At 37.1% G+C, this 25,847-nt stretch overlaps 1 protein-coding gene across 22 annotated transcripts in view; it reads left to right on the top strand.

The window, feature by feature from the left end:
- TBC1D5 (TBC1 domain family member 5) overlaps positions 1 to 25,847 on the top strand; it is a 567,716-nt gene that overhangs the window by 457,795 nt on the left and 84,074 nt on the right. For all 22 annotated transcript variants that reach the window (XM_067033841.1, XM_067033850.1, XM_067033846.1 and 19 more), the window contains one exon: positions 10,677 to 10,762. In XM_067033841.1, the coding sequence (XP_066889942.1) occupies positions 10,677 to 10,762 (86 nt within the window). The remainder of the gene's footprint in view (positions 1 to 10,676; positions 10,763 to 25,847) is intronic.

Below are 25,847 nucleotides of genomic sequence, written 5' to 3'. Positions count from 1 at the left end.
TCCTCTTTCATTTAATAAGTCAAGTCATCTCTCTCAAAGGCGTTTTAAATGCAGTGTCCATCGGGAAATAAGAGCTCTGTACTTCCACACAGAATAACTGCTGGAAAAGGCCTCCAAAGATTCCCCTTAACCTAGATGGAATGATTACTGAAGACCTTCTCATTCTACTTTCTGAATCACTATCAAGTTTTACACAGTACTATTTCTTCGCACTGCTTCAGTTTTCCATTGAAGGGGATCTTGGACCCCAACTTAATGCTTTGATTCTTCAGAAAAATGATCTCAGAAGAGAGTTGTCTTCTTGCAGCATTTCTGCCTACAGACTAAGAAAGTTCAGCTCCCTCTAAAAAAAACAAAACAAAAAAAAAAGTGGTGAGTGGACAGCCCCACTGAAGGAGAACCCCTCTACAAATCTGACTGCCATCAGCTGCCCCCCAGTGATGGAAACCATCCCAAAGAAGGTAGCACAGAAAGAGTGGGCTCTCCAGAAATAGACAGCTTGCTTCACTGTAACTGCATTCAGTGAGAGCATTCCCCCACCATCCTCACCATCATCCTCCACCTGGCCTCACTTCTCATTCATTCAGGTAAGGCACTGGATGCTATCCAGAGCAAAACCTGTACATTTAAACTTACCCCACTCCCAAACATTCTTTCCGTCTAGGGCCAGCATCCATCTGGTGTTACAGCTATGCCAGTTGCTAATATACTGAAACCCTTCTCCATCAGTAGGTAAAGAAATTCGGCATCTGCAGGGTTAAAGCCTAGCACAGCTGGGGCTCTCCACTATCTCCTCCCGACTCCCTAACAGCCCTGATTGCTAGCTGCCTTCCCTCTAGCTCTTGCTTTCTATTTTGACTCTCTCCCCTGTACACATTTATTCAGCAGTAGAGTTAATAAACTAACCCAGTAGTACCCATAAAACTCCACATTCCCACGAGGAAAGTTGTTATCCGAAACCACCTTTCAGGTTTCTGAGAAAAGGCCCCCAAATGGTCTGTGGATAGAATTCGGGGGGAGTCTAAGAATTTGGATGAGAAAAATTTACGTCTTTATTTGCACTAAGCCCTTACTAAAATTTAATATTTAACCACCGACTCTTCTCGGTGGTTTCTGGGTCTAACTTGACACACTTTCTCAAGTAGAGATTGGTCTCACTCAGGAAAATAAAACTCTAATCTGTGTGTTATAATTTATGTTTGCTTTCTGATTTCTCTCTTCGCTTGGACATTTCAAAGTTCAGTGTAAATACTTCACTGTTATCCTGAAAGTATCAGAAAATTTATATTAATATTTCCTTGAAAAATGGATGAAGACAACAAAGGACAGTAGTATTAGGAGCACCTGAAGCTTTTTCACTGATAGCAACACAGATATTTTATATCACATTACAGTGGATGAAGATATCTTGAAATACCATTTATATTCATCACTACTTCTAAATTGTAGTCATGATTAGACCAGCCATATATCTTATTTAATACATTAATAAAAAGGCACATTTTACTGTGTTATAAATTTGTTCAGTATTTCAATTACTGTATTTCAGTATAATTGTTTTCCTTTATAATCCTATGTTTTCTATTTTATGTATTTAAAAACATTATTCTGAAAAGGACACCAAAGTCTTCACCAGAAAAACCCCTAGGATAGATATTATGTGAGCAGCCTGCAAATGGTTCACCAATTAATATCACTAGATTTTTTTTTTTTTTTTTTTTTTTTTGGCTGTGCTGGGTCTCAGTTGCGGCACATGGGATCTTTTACTTGCAGCATATGGGATCTATTGATAGTTCCCTGACCGGAGATCAAACCCAGGCCCCCTGCATTGGGAGCTCAGAGTCTTGACCACTGGACCACCAGGGAAGTCCCTGTTAATAATCACTAGATGTTTGAGGGGGGCTTCACTTTTAAGGCTGAGCTCTATCAAAAGGTATTGACTAAAAGGAGAATACTTGGGCTTCCCTGGTGGCGCAGTATTGAGAGTCCGCCTGCCGATGCAGGGGACATGGATTCGTGCCCAGGTCCGGGAAGATCCCACATGCCGTGGAGCGGCTGGGCCTGTGAGCCATGGCCGCTGGGCCTGCGCATCCGGAGCCTGTGCTCTGCAGCAGGAGGGGCCACAAGGGTGAGAGGCCTGCGTACTGCAAAAAAAATTAAAAAAAAAAATACTTTATGACATTATCCTCTCTGTAGAGAAATTCACACCTGATGTCAGTGTTCTTTTTTATAATGACAATGAAATCTAGAATAAAACAATCAAGAGAGCAAGAGTCCATCCATAGGGACTTTTCTCTGTGGTTTCTGGGTCTAACTTGACACACTTTCTCAAGTAGAGATTGGTCTCACTCAGGAAAATAAAACTCTTATCTGTGTGTTATAGTTTATGTTTGCTTTATTTTTTTTATTTATTTAATTTTTGGCTGCATTGGGTCTTCGTTGCTGCATGTGGGCTTTCTCTAGTTGTGGCGAGCAGGGGCTACTCTTCATTGCAGTGCACGGGCTTCTCATTGCGTTGGCTTCTCCTGTTGCCAAGCACGGGCTCTAGGCGTGCAGGCTTTAGTTGTGGCTCACGGGCTCTAGAGCACAGGCTCAGTAGTTGTGGCGCATGGGCTTAGTTGCTCCACAGCATGTGGGATCTTCCCAGACCAGGGGTCAAACCCGTGTCCCCTGCATTGGCAGGCAGATTCTTCACCACTGCGCCACCAGGGAAGCCCTATGTTTGCTTTCTAATTTATCTCTTGGACATTTCGAAGTTCAGTATAAATACTTCATGGTTATCCTAAAAAATATCAGAAAAGATAGAGTGTAAGTGAATGACCTTAGTAAAAGTGTATTTATATAATAAAATTTTTAATTGCAAGATGTTTTATCATTGAAGTTACTCCCAATATTACATGAGAAGTGTGACTGTGCAAGACTTTCTTTTACCAGACCTCAGTGCAGGAGCTCAGCTTTTGTTGCCTTGGCAATTACAATAGCAGGTCACGAAAGGGAAGAAGATGGGGTAAAATTTCTCAAACCAGGGTTCTCAGTCCTTTGGGGTCACATAGACTTATTCTTGAGGATTCAAAACTCCTAAAACCATTTTGTAAATAGCTTCTATTCTGATGATAATTTGTTTAAAATTATTTTAGCATTTCTAAAAATAAAAATTTACGATGGTAATTTTTATATCTGAGATTTTAGTTTGTTAAGTTTCTTTCCCAAAATGGAATCTTTAGGATTTTTTTTTCTTTTTTTTTTTGAGATTCCCTCTTTCCTTTTTTGCTTTGTATCATTGAAGGTTGGGAACCTTCAGTCTTAGGAAAAGATAAATGGGTTTCCAGTTGTCTCTAAAGCATTGAAGTAAGGCTCCTCCTCCCCCACTTTGCTCATATTCAAGGAAGGGGAAAAGGTGAAGAGTTCAGTGCTGCTGAACAGCGCTCACCAACTACCTAAAAGGAATATTTTGAGGCCCAGGATTAGTAACAAAGAAAATGTGTAAACATGAACTGCTTTCCATATTTATTTATATATATATATATATATATATATATATATATATATATATATATATATATTGGGGGGGCATGTTAATCTGGCATCTTCCTGCATGCTAAATTCAAAATGTAAATACATTAGAAAAAGGAAAAAATTTTATTTCTCTTTTGGTGTCTATTTATTGTATGAAGCTACAGCCGAGCATAACGCACAGGTGGTTTAAAATGCTTCTCTGCCATCTGAGATCTTGGCTTGCCAGGGTATGGATGTGGATGTCACTTTAGGGAATTGGGCTTATTCAGTATGTAAAATGAGGCTGGCATGGGTTCAGAGGTTTTGTCTGTGTCTTTACCAATTAACAATTTTTGCTTCCTTTTCTTTTTTTTTAAGGTCTTTTAAATTCTCTTTTTTTTCTTTTTTGTTTTAATCTGTAGATTCATAGATTGAAATTACTTAAATTTTTCTGTCAAATGCACTAAGATTCTTAATACCTAGTATCTGTAATATATATTTCCTATCAAAAGACATAGGAACTATTAGTATATAAACCAGAGGTCATTTTAATCTGGTACTGAAGTGAAATTCTCATTTACAACCTTGTTCAAAAGATTTGTTTTCTTTTTTTTTTTTTTTTTTTTTTGATGAAGGTCTATGTGGTATCCACGTTTTAGATTTTGTAATGTAAAAAAAAAAAAAAAAAAAAAAAAAAACCAAACTAGATTTTGTTTTTCCAAATCTGATGTTTTGTGAACTTATTTTATGCAAAGCATTTGGCATTTAATTCATGGCATGGGTTCTTAAAAAAAATAAGGAAAAGTGGTTTATATAAGGAAGGTATGGCTCAATATACTATTACACATAAATACATAATGGTAAAATCAGTACTGTCTCAATAGCACATAATATAAAAAGAAAATCAACTTCTAGATAAATGATGAAGTAAATAAAACACAAATCTAGGTTTGACAGCAATATCTAGATAATGCCACTTATTTATATATATTTTTTTAAGGGAATTTTGTGAGCATTTAAGATTATAGTGGCTGCCTTTTTGATCCACTGTGTTGCTCTATCTAATTTTAATGAAGAGGGCAGTATGTAGCAATAAGAAACAAATGTTGAGATCTTTGTGGACCCTCTAGCAATCAGTGAATATCAGATCACATATCTCCCCAGCTTTAATTACAGGCAAAAGAAAAGACAAAATTAGCATTTTAATATAGAAATATTTTAGGCTTTAGGAGAATTATGATAAATCTAATGTTGCCTAGTGAACCAAAGAGGGGATATTACAACAAACTGTCTTCTTAGGAATATTTGTTTAAATGAACACAACAATACTTCATCCTTATCTTTTTTGGATAATTATCACTATTTCAGGCTGTTCTTTGTTCCAGGTTTAAAATACCTTTAGTTGGGGGGAAAAAAAAAAAAGTAATTGACAGTGTTTGTTTTCTGTAAAACTACAAGAAGGAAAAAATGCTGTTTGCTTGGCACTAACAAGATAATTATTTTAGGGAGAGCTTTTGCTCTGCAGCTCTGGTTCACTGGTGCCATGGCAGCCCTGCACTTGGATGCATTTAGGTTACCTCGTTTCAGCTACAGCGTATTAAACTAACTCCTCTTCCAGGGCTGAGTTTTGCCCACCTGTCTCCCCTAAAACACCTGCAACATATGTTTGCGTAACCCTGTAATGCTTTGCCTTTGGGGTCCTGAGAAATTCCCCCAGAGCTTTTTGCTTATAAACAGCTGAGCAATTCGTTTTTCTAATGGCAGTTGCTTTTCTCCCAGCATTGAGGCAATAACACATTCACTAAATTAAGAGTCTCATTTTTCATCAAAGGGAAACGTTCGACGTATTTTTTACAGTGCTGTTTCTCCTTCTGAGCCTTATTCTTCCCCTAATCTGGCATGCTAAAAATTAAGAGTTGGTAGCAAGGTATTAGGGGAAAGCAAACTAAGTAATTCTTCATTTGTCAAATATTTTCTTCATGCCGAACAGACATTGTATTTATATTGTAAATATAAATTAACCTTTTCTATTAAACAAGTGCTACAGGAACTTTATCAGTTTAATGTAAAAAAATGTAACCAATAAACTAAAAATAATAATTTGGACTTATTGTAGGAAATCACTTTAATTACTGTAACTTCATTAGCTGGTAAACAACTGTGCATTAATAGTATGTGGTTTTACAATTTTTTAAAAATTGTATGGTTGTACGTACTCCTGTTCTGAGAAATAAGACAGCTTTTCTCCCCACATATGAGGTCCAATGTGCATGATATATTTTCCTAAATTTGTGTTTTTACTTTTTAAAAAATGGAATGTTTGGTAAAATCTGCCCTAAGTTTATATATGGTTATCAGAAGGACGAAACACTGCTTTCTCTACCTGTTTGTTATGGATTTCAAGTCGTCAAGCTGTCAGATCTGCTATCAAAGTTCTGTTTATCAGTGCTCAGTGGTATCAGAAGGTAACTATAGCTTCCATTTTATTGAGTTTTTACAAAGTGCCCAGCGCTGTGCCACACTTAATGATCATTGTCCCGTTTAATCCTTTCCGTTATGTTGCAGATGAGGAAACCGGAGCCGGAGTGTAAACTGACTCCTTCCCAGCCAGGAGTGGGTGGGGCGGGCTCTGGACTTGAACCTCCCTGACTCAGGATCCCTGGCCTCCCCTGCCAGGCAGACTGTGCCTCTAAAGAAGATGTTAGGTCTACCTTAAGTCCCTTTGTTTCTAACGTAACACTTTAACTCTTCTTTACCTCCTGCTGGTACATTCATAGATTAGAACAGGGATCACTGGAATTGCTTTTCTTTTGCTCCGTTCAGTTCTACATGTGTTTACAAAGAGTCAGGCCTTTGAAAGGCAGGCGATGTGTTGTTGCAAGCAGGATGAGTACCTCAGACTCTTTTCCTACTGGAGTTTCCATTAACAATGCAAAAGGAGATTATAATCCTCAGGTGAGGGACTGGAGTTAGAGGGATCAGTCTAGAAAGTACTATTTGTGATGACCTTTGTTGGATGAGTTTGATTTCACTAGGCTCAGAACAAGGAAAATTGTCACATTTCATCTTGTGGTTAATTGTATTTCTTGTGGTTAGTTGTACTTAGTGTGGGTTAGCATTTAAATATTTTTGTACACTACCATAGCAAAGTGAGTTTGAACTTAAAGTCCTGAAATATTACTGTGCAGGTAAGGGTGACAGGGAAGCACTTCTATTACAGAATAGAGCGGAGGGGAGTTGTCCACCATCAAAAGCCACACTCAGTAAGGGACACAGTGTTTTACCTGAAATTACATTAAGGCACAGCTTACTATCATATAATATAGACCTCAGAAGTGAAGAATGTTAACTATAATGGAGAGGTTAGGTTTCAATCAGTTTTGTCCCTAACATTGATTGCTGTCATTTAAGCACTACTTGTAAATTGATTTGATCATGCCAAATTAACCAAAGCATTTTGAAAATTCAGAAGTACCACATGAGTTTGGTTTGGTTTGGTTTTTTTTTTCCATATAGTTCCCTCTAGGACACTTGTTTCTACTATTATCTATCCTGCTTCTGTAAGTCATTTTGTGCACAAGGCTCTAAGCTGCCTCCCCAGATTTCAGCCTATCTGTGCCATAGGTGGGAGTTTCAACATTCTTTTTCTGTTACCATAAAGTAACATGCTGAAGAGAAAGCCTTAAGAGCTCCAACAGCTTGTTAACAGAGAAGGATGGAGTGGTACTTGGGAAGTCAATTAGCTGTAATCTTGTGGAAGATTTATTTCAAGTCCATCCAGGTTGGTCTAGGAAAAGCATGGTAAACCCAGGGTGGATTGAATTTGTGATTTCTGCATTTTCATGTATAGTTACGTTGACTTCTCAGGTCATGAAACATAATTGGTGTTCCTCTGTACACAGACCAATATAAGTCAGGGTATAATTAGCATTTTTTCTTCTGAAGAAAAATTCCCCCAAATAAAAAGAAGTGGGTTTTTTTGTTGTTTTTGCTTTTTTTAAAAAAAAATGTATATTGGCTTGGAAAAGCTTATAATATTTGAAATCCTGACTGTGTGAAAGTGGGTTTAAAATATTACTAATTGTTCCAATCCTTTGCAAAGACATACTTTTAAAGTTGTCCACATCACATGTCCTACACAATGAGAACTTAAAACTGTCATTGGATCTGGTCTTTCTTACATACAGAGTTTTATATGTGTAGAATTCTAGTGGCTCTTACATTTTAGAGGAAATTCCAGATCTATAAAAAAATAGAAATCAAAACTTATATTTCTGTTAAATTTTATTTGGAAAAAAATCCTTTAAAATAAGAAAAGAAAATATTACTTTTAAAATGTTTCAATTGCATAAGGTCAGAATTCTGCTAATTTAATCTCATCCCACTAAGGAAACCATTGCTATCATTTTGGTACATAGTTGTGTGAGAAGATATTGCTCCAAAATTTCTTGACTTTTAAGAGACTAAACTAAATTAAAAGAGAAGAATTATAGGTGAATTAAAGAACTGTCAGTACTGAATCTTAATGTATAAAAACATGTGCCCTTTTAAAATAAGTGTCTATATCTGTTGATTTCTGTAGCCACATGTTTGTTTACAGAGATATCAGACATTCAGTAGCTACAGCCACAGGTGGCCATTGAGTACCTGAAGTGTGGCTGGTCCAAACTGAGATGTGCTCTCAGTGTAAAATATACACAAGGTTTCAAACACTTTGTACAAAAGAAAGCATGTAAAATATCTCTATTTTTATATTGATTACATGTTAAAATGACAACATTTTGGATATACCAAATGAAACAAAATATTATTACATTTACTTTCACTCTTTTTTTCTCTCTTTTTTTTTTAACGTGGTTGCTAGAACATTTTAAATAACATATGAAGCTTGCATTTGTGACCCACATTATATTTCTGTTGGACAGTGCTGGTTTAGACCATCCATGTGTACACATACTTCTGTTTTAGTAACAGTATCACCTCAGATAGAAAACCCTATTTAATGACTTTCAACTATAACTTCTGATTTTATTCTCTTACATTTAAAATACTATTTTTCAACATCATCTTTTGATTCTTTTTTTTCCATCCCAGTACAGTGGCACTTTAAACTGCCTCTCCTTTTGATACTAGTAAGTCTCCTAGGAATTTAAATAGGCCTCAGTGAAAGCAATACTTGAGCCTCATTCATATGTTCAAGTTAGATCATTATTCCTAATAATGGCTTTAAGTGCTTAGATAGATCAGCACTTCGTGTCTTGAATTGCTTGTCATTTCTTTATAAAGATGTTTCAAGAAATTGCTCCATGCATTCCCTTCTTTCATTGTTTTCTAGCAAAAAGGAACATAATCCTTTATTAATTTGTTGAAAGAGAAGAAAAACCTTTTATAGTAGCAAAAACAAAATGTTTCCAGGTATTGAGAATAAAGAACAAAATTGGTTATGAGTGATAGTCCTACGAAAGTTAATTTTTAAAATAAATCATGAATGCACTGTCAGTCTGCCAGTGGCTTTGACCTCTATTTCATTTTCCCGTTATGCTTGGGTCCAGGTTGTCATCAGCTACCAAGAGGTTCCTATGTAATTCCTAGAGAGCTAGAAGTTGCACTGTTAGACTTAATAGTATGGTAGTCATGGAAGCATCAGTTATCTTCATCAAGGCAATTCAGATTTGATTATTGTAGAACTGTGTTGAATACCAAACCAGTGGAGTAGTAGCTGGAACTAAATCAAGGGATTGTCATTTTTGTCAGATGATTACGGCTGACTTGGAAGAGCTATGAAAGGGTTGAGCTCTGTAAATATTCTCTTTTCAGCAGAAAAGAAAAGGTCCATCATGGCCTTAAGATGCAGCTTGTTAGCTTGATGAATTTCAAACTATTTAACCTTAGCAATTATATACCCCCGCCTACATGCAAGTATATTCGTGCCTTGGGATTATGTCTCCAAGGACTGATATCAAAGCATATTGGTAATTTTCTATTAAGATAAAATGCAGCCTTTTTATGTCTAGTTAGATCTCTCAAAGGACAGGGCATGCTCCGGTTCAAAGTCCTAATTATTACCTTGAGTTATATGTTCAGGTAAACATTGGAACACATTTACTTATAAGTTTTTTAAAACTATTTAATGAAAAATATATATAATTTAACCTTTCAGAGATGATGGTATTCATTAAGTTATGCTGTTAACATGTTACATTTTTATAAACTGGAAGTGTATTTGATTAATTTTTATTTGCCTGAGGGACTTGATACTTTTAAATAATAGACATATTAAATAATAGCAACCTATTTAAATAGACACACCCAACCTAATGATTCAAGGACATTTCTGCAAGTTTATAAATAATACTAAATGCCAGGAAGTACAGTGTATTGCTGCTTTTATGAAAATGTGCATTGGTCAGTTTGCTTTTGTATTTTCACTACCTGGGCACTTATTAAACTCGTATATAAGAATAGATGACATAGAAACTGCAAACTTCAAAAGAATTGCTGAATTCTGTAATAACTCATTCATTTTAGGGGAAGAAAGACTTGGTATGCCATCTAGTGGGCATATATAGCACTTTGGTTATCAAAAACTAACTTGAGTTTTGCTCTTCTTCAAATGCAGCTTTCTTGACACTTTGTGTCTCCTAGGCCTTAGGCGTAGATTATGCTGGTGTTAATCTCATATAATATTTCAGTTTTGTTGTAATTTTGTCTGATTGTATTTTGGAAAGGCATATTGAAAATGATCAAAATTACCAAAAAGAAATCTAATGAAAGGAATAAATCTGTGTGAACTATGAAACAGGTAAAAAGAAAATGTATTAAGACAATTTCAGTGTTTAATCAGACTAAGAGCAGTTAAGGCAAAACTTCAACAATAAAAGCAAACAAACAAACAAACAAAAAACAACAGGGAGTTCCCTGGCAGTCCAGTGGTTAGGTCTTGTCACTTTCACTGCTGTGGCCCAGGTTCAATTCCTGGTCAGGGAATTAAGATCCCACAAGCCATGAGGTGCAGCCAAATTTAAAAAACAAAAAAACCCAAGCACATTAATTATTAAACTTCATTATTATACATATTTTTTTCTGAAAGAATATAAAAACAATTGTTTCATTCTTTTATGTGTTAATGTATAATTTAAATAGCTTTATACATTTTAATTTACTGCTTTTTTTTTCTATAGAGAAATCCAAGACCAGTGACTTATCAATTCCATCCAAATTTAGATTATTACAAAGCCCGAGGAGCAGACCTCATGAATAAAAGCCGGTAAGTCCTCTTTCTCTGATGAAAGTCACTAAGATATTCTTGGAGATCGTCAGGAAATTTTACACATTTGCTGAAAATAATTTCCCAGATTTGAGTATACCATTGGTTAATGCATGTAATGAATCTTTGTAAATAAATTATCTGAGTTTTTTTTTAAGGCATGAGCAAAGGATATATGTTGATGTCAGTGGTAAGATGAAAAAATAAATAAATGTAAGAGTACTTGTTACAGATTGAAGTTTGGCAACTTTGTTTTTCTAACACTAATAAACGTGAATAAATTGTGCCTGCTTGTGCAGTCTCTTTCTAGATCCTTGCTGTTGATTGAAAAGAAGCAGTTCTATAATATATGTTTAAATTATTTCAGTAACAAAATTAAAACTGGGTTTCCCAACTGTCTTTAGAACTACACAATAAGCTTATAAATGCATTTTGTTTGTGCATTTGTGATTACATACATAGAAATTTTAAGGGTCACTGTAGGAATTTTAAAAACATTAAAATCCTACTTTTAAAAGAAATTAACACTGGCATGAAGGGTTGATGAACAGTTTTGTTCTTTCATAATACTATACTCAGATGTCTCAAGAGTTAACTCATCAAACCAGAACCATCTCAAATTAGAACATAATTTCAAAATTTACTCTGGTAGACTAAAATGTTAGTCATGATAAATGCTACAAATTGTCCGAATTTTCTTCCTTAAACATTTTGCCTATGTGCTAGCTTTTCTTCAGTAGAATTCCAACAACCTAAATATACTTGGTTAGAGTACACATACATGATGTGTTCTACTCTTACTTGGAGAGTTTTAAAAAAAGACATAATTCCTGACACATCAAAACTCATCATCTGAGGGGTGAGAAGGATTTTATAAGAAAGCAGCTAAATTTAAACTTGCATTTTGAACCCTTAGTGTAATGTTATTTTTAAATTATCCGTCCTTGATTGAAGTCTGTCTCATGTTTTCAAGGGCTATGTAATTATGAGACCAGTTCTGTAGCCCATGAGGCTTCTGTGAAACTCTTTTCTGTTTGTTCATTTCATCTGATTCTTGGTTCACAAATAAAAGGTTTTTCCCTATAGTCACTTTGTTCATTTAATTTAACAAATTCTTCTTGAGTGCCAGACTCTCAGTATTCTAGGCATTGGAGATAGTGAACAAACCAGACAAAAATCCTAGCCCTCAGGAATCTTACAGTCTAATCACTTGTATTTCCTCCCTGTCAAGTATTTAGTTTTGATATGTTTTTTAAAAAGTATATTTCAGGTACTGTCTTCATACAAGATCTTTCTAGCTGGAGCTCCTCTTCTCTCCCTTAATCTCCACCCTGCACCCCCTGCCCACCACCTCCCCCAGGTTAGTTTTCACAAGACAGCCTGTAAACTCTCAGTTTCCAGCAGATTAGATCACACTCCCACTTGAACCTCCAAAGGCTTCCTAATACCTTCCATAATCAGTCTTCTTCCCTTGACCCTCCCCTACTGACCTCATCTCCTCCACCCTCCCCTTCTCTTCCCAATTGCTTGAGCTTGCCTGGGGCCATAGTGCTTCCTTGTTCTCCTCCCACCTCCCCGATTCCTTTTCAGCTTCATGATTTATGGCTCAGCACAAATATCTCACACAAGGCAAGCCTATCTCCTTCTCACAGTTTTTTAAAAAATTTTATTGACATATAGTTGATTTACAATGTTGTGTTAATTTCTGCTGTACAGCAAAGTGATTCAGTTATACATATATCTACATTTCTCTTCCATTATGGTTTATCACAGGGTGTTGAATATAGTTCCCTGTGCCATACGGTATGACCTAGTTGTTTATCCATTCTCTATATAATAGTTTGTATGTGCTAATCCCAAACTCCCACTCCATCCCTCCCCTCCCCGCTCCCCCTTGGCAACCACAAGTCTGTTCTCTATGTCTGTCAGTCTGTTTGTAGATAGGTTCATTGTGTCATATTTTAGATTCCCTATATAAGTGATATCATACGGTATTTGTCTTTCTATTTCTGACGTACATCTTCTTTTTCCATTCATCTGTCAATGGACATTTAGGTTGTTTCCATGTCCATGTCTTGGATATTGTAAATCATGCTGTGGTGAACATAGGGGTGCATGTATCTTTTCGAGTCATAGTTTTGTCTGGATATATGCCCAGGAGTGGGATTGCAGAATCATATGGTAGCTCTATTTTTAGTTTTTTGAGGAAGCCCCATACTGTTCTCCATAGTGGCTGTATCAATTTACATTCATTCCCACCAACAGTGCAAGAGGGTTCCCTTTCATCTACATCGTCTCCAGCATTTGATATTTGTAGACTTTTTGATGGCCATTCTGACTGGTGTGAGGTGATACCTCATTGTAGTTGTGATTTGCATTTCTCTAATGATGAATGATGTTGAGCAACTTTTCATGTGCCTGTTAGCAATCCGTATGTTCACACAAGCCTCTCTTGACCTCCCTTTTGTCTTCACCTCCCTTGGTCACCCTCTACCCCATTGCCCCCATCTTATTTTCATAGCATTCTTTACTCACAGAAGTCATAGACATATGTATCATCTATCTCCCCAACCTCCCCACTAAAGTCAAGCCCCCTGCAGGCAGGTCCCTTGTCTTACTCACTATTTGAGGGCACCTGGAATAATCCTGGCTGGTGTGGGGAGGTTACTCAGTATTTGTTGTATGTATACATGATTCTCTTTTCACATTTTTCAACATCTACATTTTTTTTTTCAAAAAAGGAAATAGACTGTACCCTTTCCTTTTTCCCCTTCATGTTTTATCTTTCTTCCATTTAGCTTTCTGTCCCAGCATTTTTCTTCTCAAAAATGTTGGTTCTGTTTTATGTATTTCCTTGTAAGCACATTGAGATTCTTATACAAAGTAACACTGTAAGGATGCAAGGCAGATTTCTCATCATCACTGTTGCGATTTCAAAGCTTGGAATTGAAACTGAACCAAATAAAGTGTAGTGTGTGAAGACATCACAGACCAATAAATGAGGAAAGAGTTCAGAGATGGTACTGGGAAACTTGACAAATCTTTTGAAAAGGTATCAACTTATAAACTTAACACACACCAGAATAAACTCTGAGTTAATCAAAGTTCACTCAAATAAGCAAACATAGAAATCAAACACAAATGTCTGTCTGACCTCTAGTTACTAGACTTTTTAGCCTTAAAAGTAATGGAAGAAATCACAAAGGGAAGGACTGGTGGATTTTACTACACAACTGTTTAAGTAGATGTCAAAAATAAAATAAACTGAATCAAAAGGGAAACAGAAAATTGGGAAAATATTTGTAGTATAAATGACTGACAAACTATAATATCATTAATGTATAGAAAGTTACACAGTTCAGTAAGAAACACAAGATCTGTTTCAGGGGCCATCACATCTCCTGCCATACTCTTCTCTTCCCAGAGGGTCTCAGGCCAGGTTCATGGCTTTACATTCCATTTATGACTAAAGGGTCCTTCACTTATATCTTCAGTCTGACCTCTTCCCTTCAACTCCAGACTCACATGTTCCAAACTAAACTCTTGATTCCACCTCCACACACCTGTTGTTCCCCCAGTGTTTCTGCATCACAATGAATGTCATGACCCAGTTGATCAAGCCTTAGAATTGCCTTTAACTCTTCTTTTTCTCTGACATCACACGTCAAGTGCATCAGCAACTCCTCTTCAAACTATAACCTGAACTAAGCCACTTTCCTCTCTCTGTAGTGGTGGCACCAAGTCACGTGGCCTTGCCCATCTCACCCCCACAGTCTCCTAACTCATCTCCCTGTGCAAGTCCGATCATATCACTCCTCTGCTCAGGGCCCTTCCGTGTCTCCCCAAAACATTTGGGGTCAGATCCAAAGCCTTTTCAGTGGTCTGCAACGCAGGCCCTACATGATCCGGCTCCTGTCTCTCCAACCCCACCAGCGTGCTCTCTTGTTCACTGGACTCCAGCCACACCGGACTGCTTACCATCCCTCCAGCTCTCGAACAAGTTCCCACTTCAGCAGTTTTGAGCTTGCTTTTCCCCATGTCTGGGTTCTTCCCTAAGAATCCACATGGCACACTTACTGCTCAGTCTGTGTTCAAATATTGTCTTTTCAGAGAACCTCTCTTTGACTGCCCTGTCTAAAATAATGGACCACTTTACTCTGTCCCTTTAATTTGCTTCGTTATTGTTTTCGTGGGTTTTTTTTAAATGGCTGAAATGGTATTTTTAGGTTTTTATTCAAAAATTGTATTCAGCTTTTTGGTTTGTTTTTATAGTTTGTTTCTTGTATTGAAATGTAAACTCTGCATGTTTGTCTTGTTAACTGTCTTATCCTCAGCACCTAAAATAGTGCCTAGAATATAGTAGGCACTCAATGAAAGAAAGATTGCAAACAGCAAATAAACATTTAAAAAGCTGTTCAAACTCATAATTAATCAAAGAAATGCATAATTAATTAAAATACCTATGAAGCACTGTTTTTTACCTTTCAAATTAGCAAATTAAAAATTAACGAGGCAGATGTGAGTAAATCATCACGATCTACTGTATGGCCTAGGCCCAAAGTTAATAATACTATATTGTGTACTTAAAATTTGCTAAGCGAGTAGATCTTAAGTGTTCTTATCACAAAAAATAAAATAAATAAAAATAGTAGTGTTAAAGAGGGTGGGAGGAAACTTTTGGGGGTGATGGATAGGTTTATGGCATAGATTGTGGTGATAGTTTCACAGATGTGTACTTATCTCCAAACTTATCAAATTGTACACTTTAAATAGGTACAGCCGTTGTATGTCCGTTATACCTCAATAAAGTGGTTTTGAATGAATGAATGGGCAAGTTAGCACCAGTGAAGGTGCATGGATATCCTTAGTCAGCAATATAGGGAGTGTAAGTTGAGACAAGCTTGGTAATCTTGTCTTGGTAATCAAATAGTACTCCTAATTCTGTATGTAGCCCTTATAACTACCACATTATTCCCCAGAGGTTTGTTTATTGTGCCACTACTTTATCCATGATCAGAAACTATTGTAGCTGCAAAACGCTTGGGAAAGTCCCCCTTTAGCTATTTAATGCCTAAGATGCATTTACCAAGCTGGACCCTTCAGCCATAATTAGCCTTGCAACTACTTTCTTAACTGTATAGAGGCTATTAAAGAGTTAATGCATTGGGACTGTCATTGAGCAGCAAGATAGGTAGTGGGGATGGTCTAGAGGGAATATATATCCTCATGGGGGAACCCCAAGCAGTGATCAGTTAGCAGAGGACGGACAAGAGGCAGGCAGACACCTGGAAGGCAGGGAGCTAATACTTGCTACGTCTATGGCAATGGACTTCTATTTGTGTTGCTTATCCAAATGAGGGATGAGGATGCAAAGATGACATGTGATTTTGAGATAAGAATATCTCTAGAAATCAAGAAGCCTGATTTCTCTTCTCTGCTTTACCATGGATTGCTATAATTAAGTCTTTAAACGCAAGTGCCTAGGTATTTTAGTGGTAGATTTTCCATTACGTGTGTGGGTAATATTCACTGTGCTCTGATTTTACTTACTTGCAAATTTCTCTTTAAAAATGGGAATTGACATTTTGTTATTCATTCAATTTTTGAGCTCAGAACAATAATTTAACACTCAAATCCTGCTCCAATTTTGTCCTTAAATAGCCATAAATTGCTGCTATATATATTTTTTAAAAAAGAAAAAAAAAAGCACATCTAAATTGTGACCAGTCTAAAGAAAGACCCATCTAATTTACTCAGGAATCTATGACCACTGAAATGCCCACTTGAGAAGTCATGGAACAGAATTTAATAGTTTTTAAATACTGCAACCTCTTATAGTAAGAGTAGAATCTCATACCTTCTTTATTCCAGAACATTCATGGGTTTTCTGTTTTGAAAATGACACAACACAATTTCTCAGAATGTGTAGTTTTTATCTGCTCTACAGAGGTGATGAAATAATCACACCTGAGCTGTCAGCAGTGACTCAAGGCCACATGTCACTTTATCTAGTGGTGCCTTTTTACAGACTCCACAACTATAGGCCTTTTAACTTGCTTAAGCAACTTCATATCACCAAAGTTAGATATTTTGCTTGATTAAATGAGGCCTTGGTAGAGATGGAAGAAACCAAGCTCAGATCCTGATCTGCCCACTCACCAGATCAGCAATAACATTCTCTGTGCTAATATTCCCAGCTTTCCTCTGCCTTGTGTCAGAGCTTAAACAACTTAACTGATACCAATAATGAAAGATTCCAGAATTAGAATTCTGGCAGGTACAGGCCTCTGGCAGGCCTCTACAAAAGGCCCCTTGTCAGGATCCCTGCATAGGATCCAGCAGGAAGCCAGGGAAAGATGATTCTAATAAGAGTGTTCGCTGGGCTTTGAAGATGTTTTCCACATTCCTCAGCTGGGCTCCAGGTGACGAAGTAGTGATGGCGTCCAGTCCATTTTTACCCCAAGAATGCCTGATGGCCAATAATTTTCTGTCTCTCCTTGGGATCAGGATCTGCCTCAGCTTAGGAGCATTCTTCTCAGGACCTGGCCTAACAAGAATGTCCTAGAAAGTGCGTCATCCCAGGAAGCTCAGGAATTCTTCTACCAGTTGTCATCTTAAGCTAGAATTTGAGCTTTGTGAGAACAGGGACCACATCTGCCTCTGTCATTGCTGTTTCCTCAGTACCTGGCACAGAGAACACATTCAAATACTGGTGAAATGATTGAATGCTTTCTATGGATGTCAGGTTCCTAGAATCTTCATATTGCCAGGACCTAGCACAGTACCTGGTACTATTTCTAGTATTCAGTGAGTATTTAGTTTAATGACTGAATAAATAAATACTGTTTTGAATACCTAAAAGGCATTATAAAATTCTTCTGGCCAATTTCCATTTTATATAGTCCATAAGAATTTTTTAAATTAGGCTTTATTGTATTTACTCGGAAGTATTTTATTGCTAAAATATGGTAAAGAAATAATATGCTAATGATATTTCCCAAGTCATGAAGCCAAGAAGTCCATGGTTATATAGTCCATTAGTAGTTAATTGGCTAATCAGAATTTTAAAGGACACTGATTTCTATATAAATGTAATTTTGTGACATTTTTGTGCTCAAATAAGAGTTTGTGCTATAAACACTTGTGTATCTGAAATGCTCTTTCTCTTGTATCAAAGAGAGTTGTTAATTCCTAACCAATTTAGGTAAACTGGTAAAACTATCTCCTGTTTAGGGCAGCTAAATAAAGCTTTCTCCTGTTTTAAAAAATTTAAGTGTAATTTGTACACAAAACACAGATCTTAAGTGTTCAGTCTGATGAGTTTTGACAGCTGTGTATACCCCTGTAACCACCATCTAAAACAATATATCTGGAGTGAACATTTCTTTCACCCGAGAATTCCCTCATGTCCCTTTATGGTCAATTCCAACCCTTCACCCCAAGGCAACAACTGTCTGATTTCTATTACCTTACATTAGTTTTGCCTTTTCTTGAGCTTCCCATAAATAGAGCCACACAGTATGCACTCATTTTTGTCTAGCTTTTTTCATTCAGAATAATGTTTTTGCAATTCATGCGTGTTGTTGCATGTATCAGTAGTTTCTTCCTTTAGATTGTTGAGTCGTATTCCACTATACGATGTATCACAAGTTGTTTATCTATTCTCTTGTTGATAGACACTGGGTTATTTCTAGATTTGGGGTTTTATGAACAAGACCGCTAAGAGCATTCTTGTACAGGTGTTTTGATGTTTTTGTTTGTTGTTTTGGGTTTGGGTGTTTATCCTTCCCTTGGGTAAACACTTAGAAATTAAATTGTCCTAATGGATAGATCTATGTTTAACTTTATAAGAAACTACAAACTGTTTTACAAAGTAATTATACCTTTTTCCACTCTCATCAGAAATATATGGGGGTTCTAACTGCTCTTCATCTTTGCCAACACTTGCTACTGTCAGTCTTTCTGATTTTATCTTTTCTAGTTAGTGTGAAAATGGTATCTCATTGTGTTTTAATTTGCATTTTCCTGGGCATCTTTTCATAGAATATTGGTGATTTGTATATCTTCTTTTGTGAACTGTCCAGGTAGTTGACCTGTGTTTAATAGGTTGTCTTTTTATTCTTAATTTGTAAGAATTCTTTATATATTCTGGACAGAAGTCTTTGGCAGATAAATGTACTGCAAATATTATCCTCCCCCAGTGTGTGGCTTGCCTGTTCATTTTCTTAGTGATATCTTTTGATGAGCAGAAATTTATTATTTCAGTGAAGTTTCTTTTACCAGTTTTTTTCTTCTATGGCTAGTGCATTTTATTTTCCTATTGAAGAAATCTCCTATCTAAGACTCACCTTAGTTTCCATTGTTGAGGGTCCGTAAGACCACGCTCGGCCTCGATGGTTCACTAGAAGGACTCACAGAACTCAGAAAAGCTGATAGACTCAGTATACTCATAGTATACTGTGGCAAAGGAATATAGATTAAAATCAGGAAGGGAAAAATGTTGGTGTTGTCGACTCAAAAAATGCACAACCTAGAAGCTGAGGGTTATGTTTTATTCGGCAGACTTTCTGAGGTCTTCAAGCCAGGGAGACAGGACTCTCAGATCACTCTGAGGGACTGCTCTGAAGAGGCAGCGGGGGAGCCAGGATATACAGTAGTTTTTGCAACAAATACCAGGTAGTCAGAACATCAAAAGTTTACTGTTACTTAAAGAAAACCAGACATCTCACGTTAAAGAATGTAGCGCTTTTCTATGTATGGGAAGATGCAAGAGTCTGGGCTTACTGAAATCATTGCTTTGATATGCACCTCAGCTACCTGGGGCCAGCATCCTATGCTTTCTCATCCAGGGTCTCCTCAGGATGCACCATCGGGGTGGCTGCAGCAGTTGACTGCTAGATGGTGGGCATTCGGTTTCCATCCTGAGTTTTTCTCAGGGCTCACCATTGGGGAGGCTATACTATGATGGCTTGATGGCTGCAGCATCCTTTGTTTACTGATATGGCAGACAACATTTTTCACTCACAGTCTAAGAGAAACCAGGTACAGCTTTCCAGGTGTCCACTCCCAGTGGACTGCTTAAATCTTCTGGGAACCATGTAGGGCAACACATGTGAAGTGTTGCCAACCAGAGAAGCTCACCCAGGGCTTGGTGTCCCCAAGGTTTGTTATTAGAGGTCAGTCATGTAGTCATGAAGCAACCATGTGACTAACATTAGCTACTCCATCTCCAGTTCCCTCCAGAGCTCAGACTGATATAGTGTGGCAGGGGCCCAGGTTGAACAAAAACAGACTTTTACCATAAATCTGATTGTTAGCATAAACTTTGGTGTGGCTCAAGGCCCCAGGTCTGCAAAGACACTTTTATCAGGCAGGATATCCAAGGGCTAGAGGTTATCTCCCAGTTGTCCCTCGAGGGCCAGTCCTAAACAACTTTGGAGTCTGCAGGATTTGGACAGTCCAGGCCCGCTGAGTTAGCCCTTTACTGTACAGTCTCAAAGATATTCTGTATTCTTCTAAAAGCACTGTGGTTCTAACATTTGTATTAAATCTGTGGTCCATGTCAAGTTAATGTCTGTGTGTGGAGTGAGGTAAAAATTAAAGTCCATCTTTTTCCATAAAGGTATCCAGCAGTTCAGTACCACCTGTTTAAAAGTCTTTCCGTTCCCCATTGAATTAAATTGGATCCTTGGTTGAAAATCAATTGACTATATAGATATGAGCCAATTTCTGGACCTTCTATCCTTTCTTTAGTACCACACTAGCTGAATTATGTAGCTTTATAGCAAGTCTAGATTTTAAATAGCCTGAATCCTCCAACTTTATTCTTTTTTCATTATTTTGGCTCTTCTGGGTTCTTTGCATTTCCTTATAAATTTTAGAATCTACATGTCAATTTCTATAAAAATTATTGGGATTTTGGTTGAAATTACATTGACTCTATAGATCAATTTGGAAAGAACTGATACCTTAATATTATTGAGTTATCTAATCTGTGAACATGGACTATCTCTTCATTCAATTAGTCTTCTTCACGTTCTCTCAGTAGTGTTTTATAGTTTTTAGTGCAGAAGTCTTGTATATTTTTTTTTCAACTGAGAGAAAATAAATTCCTCTTTTTTTTTTTTTTTTTTTTTTTTTTTTTTTTTGCGGTACGTGGGCCTCTCACTGCTGTGGCCTCTCCGGACGCGCAGGCTCAGCGGCCATGGCTCATGGGCCCAGCCACTCCGCAGCATGTGGGATCTTCCCAGACCGGGGCACACGAACCCATGTCCCCTGCATCGGCAGGCGGACTCTCAACCACTGCACCACCAGGGAAGCCCAATAAATTCCTCTTTTTTTCTGCATCTAACCTGTTCCCTTCCGTGGCTGTACTTTTTTTAATGTGACTGTTTCCTTGGACTTTTATGTGCACTCACACATTTCTTTATCTTTATTGGCTCCCATACCTCCTTCCTTAAAACTCTTAACAGTTGATTCTTGATACATGTTACGTACATCTGCTTGTGATTTTTTTTAAATTGTGAAGATATATAGTGATTCTCAAAGTGAAGGTAGAGAGGTGAAGAGGGCAAAACTCCCCACCAGGGGGGCATCTCAGAATTGTATCCTCTTCCATTCTGATGTATTTCCCTAGGCCAGAAATTCCCATGAGCCACGATTAACGGGAGAGATTTATTCCTACAGATACGTCTTGGGGAGTTTATCTCATGATTTTATACAACCACGATTAATGCATAATTGCTAATTATTTGTTATATTAAACAAATATTACAAATTGTATTCAGACCCAATTAGGTGAGCCTTACAGTCTAGCTTATATGCACCCTCTCATGAGGGCTAGCTTTTCTATCCCTAACAAACACTCCTTTTGCTTCACATAACAGTCACAAAGATTTGCATGCCACACGCAAAATAACCATGGTCTTCATAGATGAAAGGAAACATGTTTCACTTGAAAGGCAGATTTCCTAAGGAATAAGTAATAGCAAACTAACTTTTATCACATAGTTTTTATAAAGGCCTATAAAATCTTGAGTTTCTTGAGATGTGGAGAGAGTTCATTTTCTAAGATAATAGAAACCTCACAATATGGCAAACAAATTAGAAATAGATATAGATGTCTTTCACTGAAGCAAATTCGATACATTCAACCTTAAAGGTAAAGAATTAAGAAAGTTGGAAACCAATTCATTTTATAGAATTTGAGACCTTCAGCTTAGAGAATTTGTGAGTAGAAGTACATCATGAACGTTAGCTCAAATGTTAGAATCATTTGGAAAAGTATTATTTTGCAACCATGACAACTGTTTTAAATTTCCAAATAAAAGATAGATGTATATAATAAGCATTCTGAAAGAGGTAAATATGAATCATAATCCATTCAGGGTACGTCAATAATGACAGACTAGAAAATTACAGAGATGCAAAGACAATATTTTTCTATCCAAAAACCAAAGTCACATATTTATATTTACTTTTTCCAGCTACTCCTTGCACTTAAGAAGATAATTTTAAAGTAAGTTATATGTTTTTATGATGGAAAAAAGTATAGGTAGGATGAGGTGAGAATATGATAGATAGAAAGAAAAGGAGATTTTGATGGAAGGAGAAGGAAAAGAATAGAGAAAAAAGGGCTCAGAGGGAAGATGAACCTAGAGGAGGAAGGAGAGGTGAAAAGAACAGAATAGAAACTGAGGGTGGAAATAAGGAGGCAGGGCAGACAGGTAGCCCCCTGAGTTTGAGATGGGTTTGGTCAGCATCCCTCAAGGGCCCACACTATCATTCAGGCCTCTTTTTGGCCCTGTAATCTTAGCAGGATAGTGAATGTGATGGTAGAATCCATTTGGCTCAGCTGATCACAAGCTGTCAGAGTCAGAAGGGGCTTTCACTGAACCCTGCTTCTCACCTATGCCAGGGCCAGGGAGCCTGTGTGTCTGAAAATTATTTTCTAATCTCTACTTACACAGTTCCAGAAACGGAGCTCTTACTATTTTAAATTGAGCCTGTGAAATCACTAGAAAGGATTTCCTGTGTCATAACCTTTTAACTGTCTTCTGTTACTGTCTGTAACTTTTGTAAACTTAGTTTTTAAAGCCACGCGAAGAAGAGCTGCTTTCCCTCATGACAGCTCTCACAGTATTGGAGGACTTGCTCCCCTGCTTTTTTAGCCATTTCTCTTCCATCATAATTTTCATACCTCCCTACTGTTCCACTCAATTTTATAGACACAAAATTCAGTTCTGCCAGAAATTAATGCATCACCAAAACAGTCTGCCATGATTGTACAGTTAGTTACCTCCTGCAGTGTAGACAGTCAGCTAGTATTTCTAGCCACATATTATATTTCCTATTAAAGGAAAACATGTTTTCTATAAGAGGTTAATATATACTTACTATATAGAGATACCATATTTACTTTTGAGGGATAATTTCACAGGGTACAGAATTCTAGGTTGGTGGTTTTTTCTCTCAACACTTTACATATTCACTGCACTCTCTTCTTGCATACATGGTTTCTGAGGATAATTAGAATGTGGTTCTTATTTTTGCTCCTTTATAGATAAGCTGTTTTTTTTCCTCTGGCTTCTTTCAGGATTTTTTTTTCCTGTAATTTTCCATAGTTTAAAAATGATATAACTAAGCATAGTTTTTTTTTGGCATTTGTCTTGCCTGGTATTCTCTGAGCTTCCTGGATCTTTGGTTTGTTGTCTGACATTAATTTGGGGGAAATTCTCAGTCATTGTTTCAAATATTTCTTCTGTTCCTTTCTCTCTTTCTTCTCCTTCTGGTGTTCCCATTATGTGAATGTTACATCTTTTAGGGTTGTCCCACAGTTCTTGGATATTCTGTTCTGCTTTTTCTGTCTTTTCTGTTTGCTTGGGGAGTTTCTATTGAAATATTCTCAACCTCAGAGATTCTTTCCTCAGCCATGTCCGTCAATAATAAGCCCATCAAAGACATTCTTTGTTTATGTTACAGTATTTTTGATCTCTGTCATTTCTTTTTTTTTTCCTTAGAATTTCCTCCTCTCTGCTTATATTTCCTATCTGTTCTTGCATGCTGTATACTTTATTCCTTAGAGTCTTTAGCATTTTAATCATAGTGATTTTAAATTTCCAGTCTGATAATTCCAACATCCCTGCTATAGCTGAGTCTGGTTCTGAAGCTTGGTCGCTCTCTCTCTTCAAACTATGCTTTTTACTTTTTTAGTACATCTTTTAATTTTTTTTTTTTTTATAGTTGGACACATTGTACTGGGTGAAAGGAACTCCAGAAATAGGCCTTTAGTAATGTGGTGATAAGGCGTGGAGGAAAGGAAGCATTCTATGGTCTTATGATTAGGTCTCAGTCTTTTAGTGAGCCTGGGCTTCCAGACTGTGAACTTGACACATGCCTCTCAGCTGCAGCCCCCACCAGCGTGGAACGGGACACCTAGAGGGGGCTGGGGTTGGGTACTTGCCTTCCCCCAGGTCAGTTAGACTCAGCAACAATCCCTGTAGGTTAGACTCTGGTTAAATATTTCTCCTGAGGGCAGACCATTTAAGAATAACAAGATGCTCTGGTGTATTTCAAATGGTTCCTTTTCCTCTACCCCTGCCAGAAGCACAATTTTTCTCCCGTATTTACCATGAGAACCTGGTAGAGCTCCAGAAGGTAAAACTCGCTGAAGTTTGGGCTGCCCCTCCACCCTCCTGACTGGGTCCCCTGGGAGATTTTAACTCTCAAGTTTGTCCACACTGAGCTTCTAGCAATTCAGCCACAGTTCCAATTTCCCTACCCCAGCAGTGATTCCTGTGGGTTTCTGCTCTGGTAGGTGGTGATCCTCTGTATTCACCCATCACTCTCTCCAATCTGGGTGACAACAGTTTGCCCTTTGACCTCACTTCTCTTACGGATCTAAGAAAAAAAATGTTGATTTTTTTTTTTTTTTTCAGTTTGTTCAGCTTTTTACTTGTTGTTAGGACAGTGTAAAGACTTCCAAGCATTTTACACGCTGGTCTGGAAACCCAGAAGTTCACTCATCTAGAATTAATGCAGCCCAAGAATCTTATTTTTCTCCTGCAACATCATTATGGGCTCAGATTAGCCTTGTAGACCAGACCAAAACATTAATGTTTGAGAGCTTGACTTTTTTTTTTTTTAATATGAACTCACGTTAATCCATGCCTCCCTATTCTACCTGTAATGAGCAGTTGTCAAAAGTTTTAACCTAAGTGCACAAGCTTCTATTTATCTTCATTAAATTTTATCTGTTTCATTTATTTCTCATGCTACCCTGTTGAGAGTATTTTAAATTTTGATTATTTTATCTGATGTATTGGGTGCCTCTGCAGCTTTTGGTCTAAAATTCATAACCCCATGTTCTCTTTCTTCAAGTCTTAAAACTACAGGATTTTCTATCTCAAAGGGACACAAAATATCATATAACTCAGCCCCCATGGTTTAAAGATAAGGAAACTAAGGTCCAGACAGCAGGCTAAATAACTCTTCCAAGTTATGTAATTCAGTGACAGATTATGACCTTAAAAAAAAGGACTGGTGAGGAGGTCTGTGAACCAAGTCTGAGACACATGTCACCAGAGTGGTGCTAGAACATTCATCAGTACATGTGAGGTACAGTTGTTCAGCTATAACTAAGCATGTATTATCCTCCATTATATCCACTGCACCTTGATAAAATCCAACAGAGGTCAATGCTTCAGATAAGAAATAAAGTTGTCTTAGAATGACTTGTTTTTAGTGAACCAGAATGTCTACTTGTAATAAACACAACCATTTCCAAGTAATTAGTAAAAATATTTGTATAAACTTGTCTATTTTACAGTTTGGTTTCCACAGTCCTTTTGAAAAATCAGAATATTTCCCCACTTCCATTCTTCTGATATTTCTATTTTTATTTAATAAAACAAAATGAGTAATATACTTAAGATAAACCCAACTGTCTAAAATTTTAAATGTATCTAAATAACAGTTGGATCAACAGACTATTTGAAAATGTGGGGGAAAATCTTTGATGCAATTGCTTTAGTTTTTTAAAATATTTATTTATTTTATTTATTTACTTGGTTGTACTGGGTCTTAG

The sequence above is a fragment of the Kogia breviceps genome, chromosome 5 (genome assembly GCF_026419965.1).
Source record: "Kogia breviceps isolate mKogBre1 chromosome 5, mKogBre1 haplotype 1, whole genome shotgun sequence".
Taxonomy (NCBI): domain Eukaryota; kingdom Metazoa; phylum Chordata; class Mammalia; order Artiodactyla; family Physeteridae; genus Kogia; species Kogia breviceps.
This window is presented reverse-complemented; position numbering and strand designations above follow the sequence as displayed.